This window comes from Microtus ochrogaster, linkage group LG2 (genome assembly GCF_000317375.1).
Source record: "Microtus ochrogaster isolate Prairie Vole_2 linkage group LG2, MicOch1.0, whole genome shotgun sequence".
In the NCBI taxonomy this organism is placed as follows: domain Eukaryota; kingdom Metazoa; phylum Chordata; class Mammalia; order Rodentia; family Cricetidae; genus Microtus; species Microtus ochrogaster.
The window spans coordinates 51,684,490-51,687,796 of record NC_022028.1 but is presented as its reverse complement, the minus strand read 5'-3'; the positions used below and the strand labels follow the sequence as shown (position 1 = coordinate 51,687,796).

The 3,307-nt window shown below is 47.3% G+C and overlaps 1 protein-coding gene across 1 annotated transcript in view; it reads right to left on the bottom strand.

Moving 5' to 3' along the window:
* Slc26a8 (solute carrier family 26 member 8) overlaps positions 1–3,307 on the bottom strand; it is a 56,112-nt gene that overhangs the window by 15,669 nt on the left and 37,136 nt on the right. Inside the window, exon 11 of the mRNA XM_005360346.3 lies at positions 1,970–2,047. Within this exon, the coding sequence (XP_005360403.1) occupies positions 1,970–2,047 (78 nt within the window). The remainder of the gene's footprint in view (positions 1–1,969; positions 2,048–3,307) is intronic.

The following is a 3,307-nucleotide window of genomic DNA, read 5'->3' as shown; positions in this document are numbered from 1 at the left end:
CAGGCGGGTCTCTGTGAGTTCCAGGCCAGCGAGGGCTGTTACACAGAGAAATCCTATCTTGAAAAACCAAAATAACAAGTAAATAACCCCCCCCCCCAAAAAAAACAGTGCCAGAAATTGCAGAAAAGGAAGGCATCTTAACTTCACAGGGGCTTGTAGAATTATTTTTCTTTCTTTCATCTTTCTTTTTTTCCTTCCTTCCTTCCTTTCCTTTTTTCCTTTTTTTTTTTGTTTTTGTTTTTGTTTTTGGAGACAAGGATTCTCTGTGTAGCCCCGGCCTTCCTGAAATTCACATGGTAAACCAGGCTGGCCTCGAACTCACAGACATCGATCTGCCTCCCACATGCTGGGACTCACAGTGTGCGCCACCACCGCCTCACTGGATTCTTTTTCTTTTAATCTGAGGCTAGGAATAGACCTAGGAAACAAATCTCATTGTAAAGCCACATACGGCAAAGCTGTGTCCTTTCTGAATATTAAGGGGAAACATCTGCTTCATTAAAAATTAATTGCACTCCTATATAATGTCATTAAAAATTTTTGTTTCTTTGAGACAAGGTCTCTCTGTGTAGCTCTGGATACCTTGGAACTCACTACATAGGTCAGGTTAGCAGGCAATCCTCCTGCCTCTGTATACTGGGTGCTAGAATTACAAGTGTATGCTACCATACCTGGTCTCTGTTATTTCCATCACTGAAGAGACAGCCACTGCTAACATTCTGCTATGTTCCGTGTATCTGGGCATCGGCCTGTACTATTGCTTAGAGTCACTTGCTTACAGGTGTAATAAACACACACAAAGGTCAGGTCATGTCTCAAGCAAAGGGAAGAAGAGATGCACTGAAGCAGACACGCAGCTGAACACAGAGGCAGGAGTCAGTCTGCGGGCCTGTCTTCTAATGCCCTGCATAACCGAGAGGCCGTGTGACAGCAACGGAGGGACCAGCGCAGACACAAAGGCAGACAAAGGCCTTCTGGAAGCAGCTAAGTGAGTCTCACTAGCAATGGGGTTCACACTTCTGACTCTGGCTCTGTCATTACTCACAGAGTCCCCACACCTACAGCTGAGCTTGCAGCTCAATGAGACCAGTTGTGACTCTTTCTTGACCACTCACTGTGAGTTTAGCATGATCTTGCTTTACATGAATATATACATGTATTACATACAGACATGGATCCCAAACGATCATGTTTAATGTTTAACTTACAATGGAGACACTACCATGATTATTGCTGTCTGAGTTGGTCCGCGAGTTTAAGAGGACAGAGGAGAACCTCAAAGGCCCTGCTATCACTCCTTGCCATATTCCACACGCTCCTTAGACAAGGTCTCTCACTGAACCAGAAGCTTACCAATTTTTTTTTTTCCCGTTGGTTTTTCGAGACAGGGTTTCTCTGTGTAACAGTCCTGGCTGTCCTGGAACTTACTTTGTAGACAAGGCTGGCCTTGAACTCACTGGGGTCTGACTGCCTCTGCCTCCTGCATGCTGGGATTACAGGCGTGCGCCACCACTCACCATTTTTTTAAAGCTAGGCTGGCTAGTCATCAGGCTCCAGCAATCCTCCTGCCTCTGCCCACCTCCTTCCAGCACTGGGCTTACAGGTGCATACAGTCGCACCTGCTTTTTCCATGGGTGCTGAATATCAATCACCCTTACCCACTGAGCCATCTCCCTGGCTCCAAGATGTCATTATTTTAAGAAAAAAGATTGCGAACCAGGCAAATACAATTCTCTGCAGGAATGCTCTACCAAGATTCCATCTTTCTTCCTTTGAAGATGAATTTATTTTTATGTGAATGCATGTTTGCCTGCATGTATGTATGTGTGCCACATGCATGAAGTGCCTGAGGTGGCCAGAAGAGGGCAACAAATCCCTGGGAACTCATTATAGAAGTTTGCGAGCTGCCATGTCGGTGCTGGCCCGGGACCCGCCCGTCCTGACTTCCTCGAGCCGCTCAGCCACTTACGTTGGGCATGCTGTGGAAGAAGTTCCCCATCTTCACCATCAGGAGCACCATCACACCTGCGCCTACCAGAGATGCAAACTGAGGAGATAGAGCCGGTTGGAGAGAAACCGTCAGGAGCGTGCTGCTCCCTGTCTGCAACTGAGGCCTTCTGTTTGCTGGGAAGTGCGCCATTTGCTTTTCTTAGGAGGAGTTGAGGGTTGAGCACACCTGCCTTTTAGGGTCTTAGTGGAGTGTGCCACACTTACGAGGTACTTCTTAAGTGTCACGTGACTGGTGACTGCCAAGTTCCAGTTTTCCCTCTAATTTTTTTTTAACTATTTATTTATTTATTATGTATACAATAGTCTGCCTGTGTGGATGTCTGCTGGCCAGAAGAGGGCACCAGACCTCACTACAGATGAGTTGTGAGCCACCATGTGGTTGCTGGGAATTGAACTCAGGACCTTTGGAAGAGCAGGCAGTGCTCTTAACCACTGAGCCATCTCTCCAGCCCTTCCCTCTAATCTTTATTGTCACCGCTTAGGGCTCAGGCTCTCCTAAGATACATGGCTCCTATTCCTTCAAAACTTTAGCCTCTCCTCACACAGCCTAGAAACTCCACCCCCAAGCAGACCCCTCACTGGCAGCCCGAAGTTCCACCCATTTTACCTCCTGGGTAAATAAAGGCCCCATCTGTCCCTGTGTTGCTGGAGCTTTGACAACTTCCCAGCTTCAGTCTGCTTCATCTTTTCTTTGTTTTGTATTTGAAACAGGATCTCATGGTGTAGCCCTGGCTGTCCTGGAACTCCCTCTGTAGATCACTCTGGTCTCTAACTCTCAGAGATCCGCCTGTCTCTGCTCCCTGAGTGCTAGGATTAAAGGTGTGCACCCCCACGTCCGGTGTGTTTCATCTTTTTAAAGGTGATTTTTAATTTATGTGGATGAGAATTTGCCTGCCTGCATGCATTTGCGCCATGTGCATGCCTGGTGCCCCAGGAGTCCAGACAATGATGCTGGATATCCCAAAACCGGAGTTACGGATGTTTGTGAGCCACCTGATGTGGGTGCTGGGAATCAAGCCTGGGTCTTCTCTAGGAGCAGAAGTATTCTTAACCATTGAGCCATCTCTCCAGACCCCCAATAGGGCAGGAGATGAGTGCTGGGGGTTACAGGCATATGCCTCTCCCAATAACTTTTTTTTTTTTTAGTGCCTTATGTTTGGCTTCTTTCTGCTCTCCTCTTTTTTTAAAATATTTATTTATTGGCCTGGAGGGATGGCTCAGCCGTTAAAGGCTAGGCTCACAACCAAAAATATAAGAGTTCGGTTCCCAGCACCCACGGCTGTCCCTCCAGGTACCA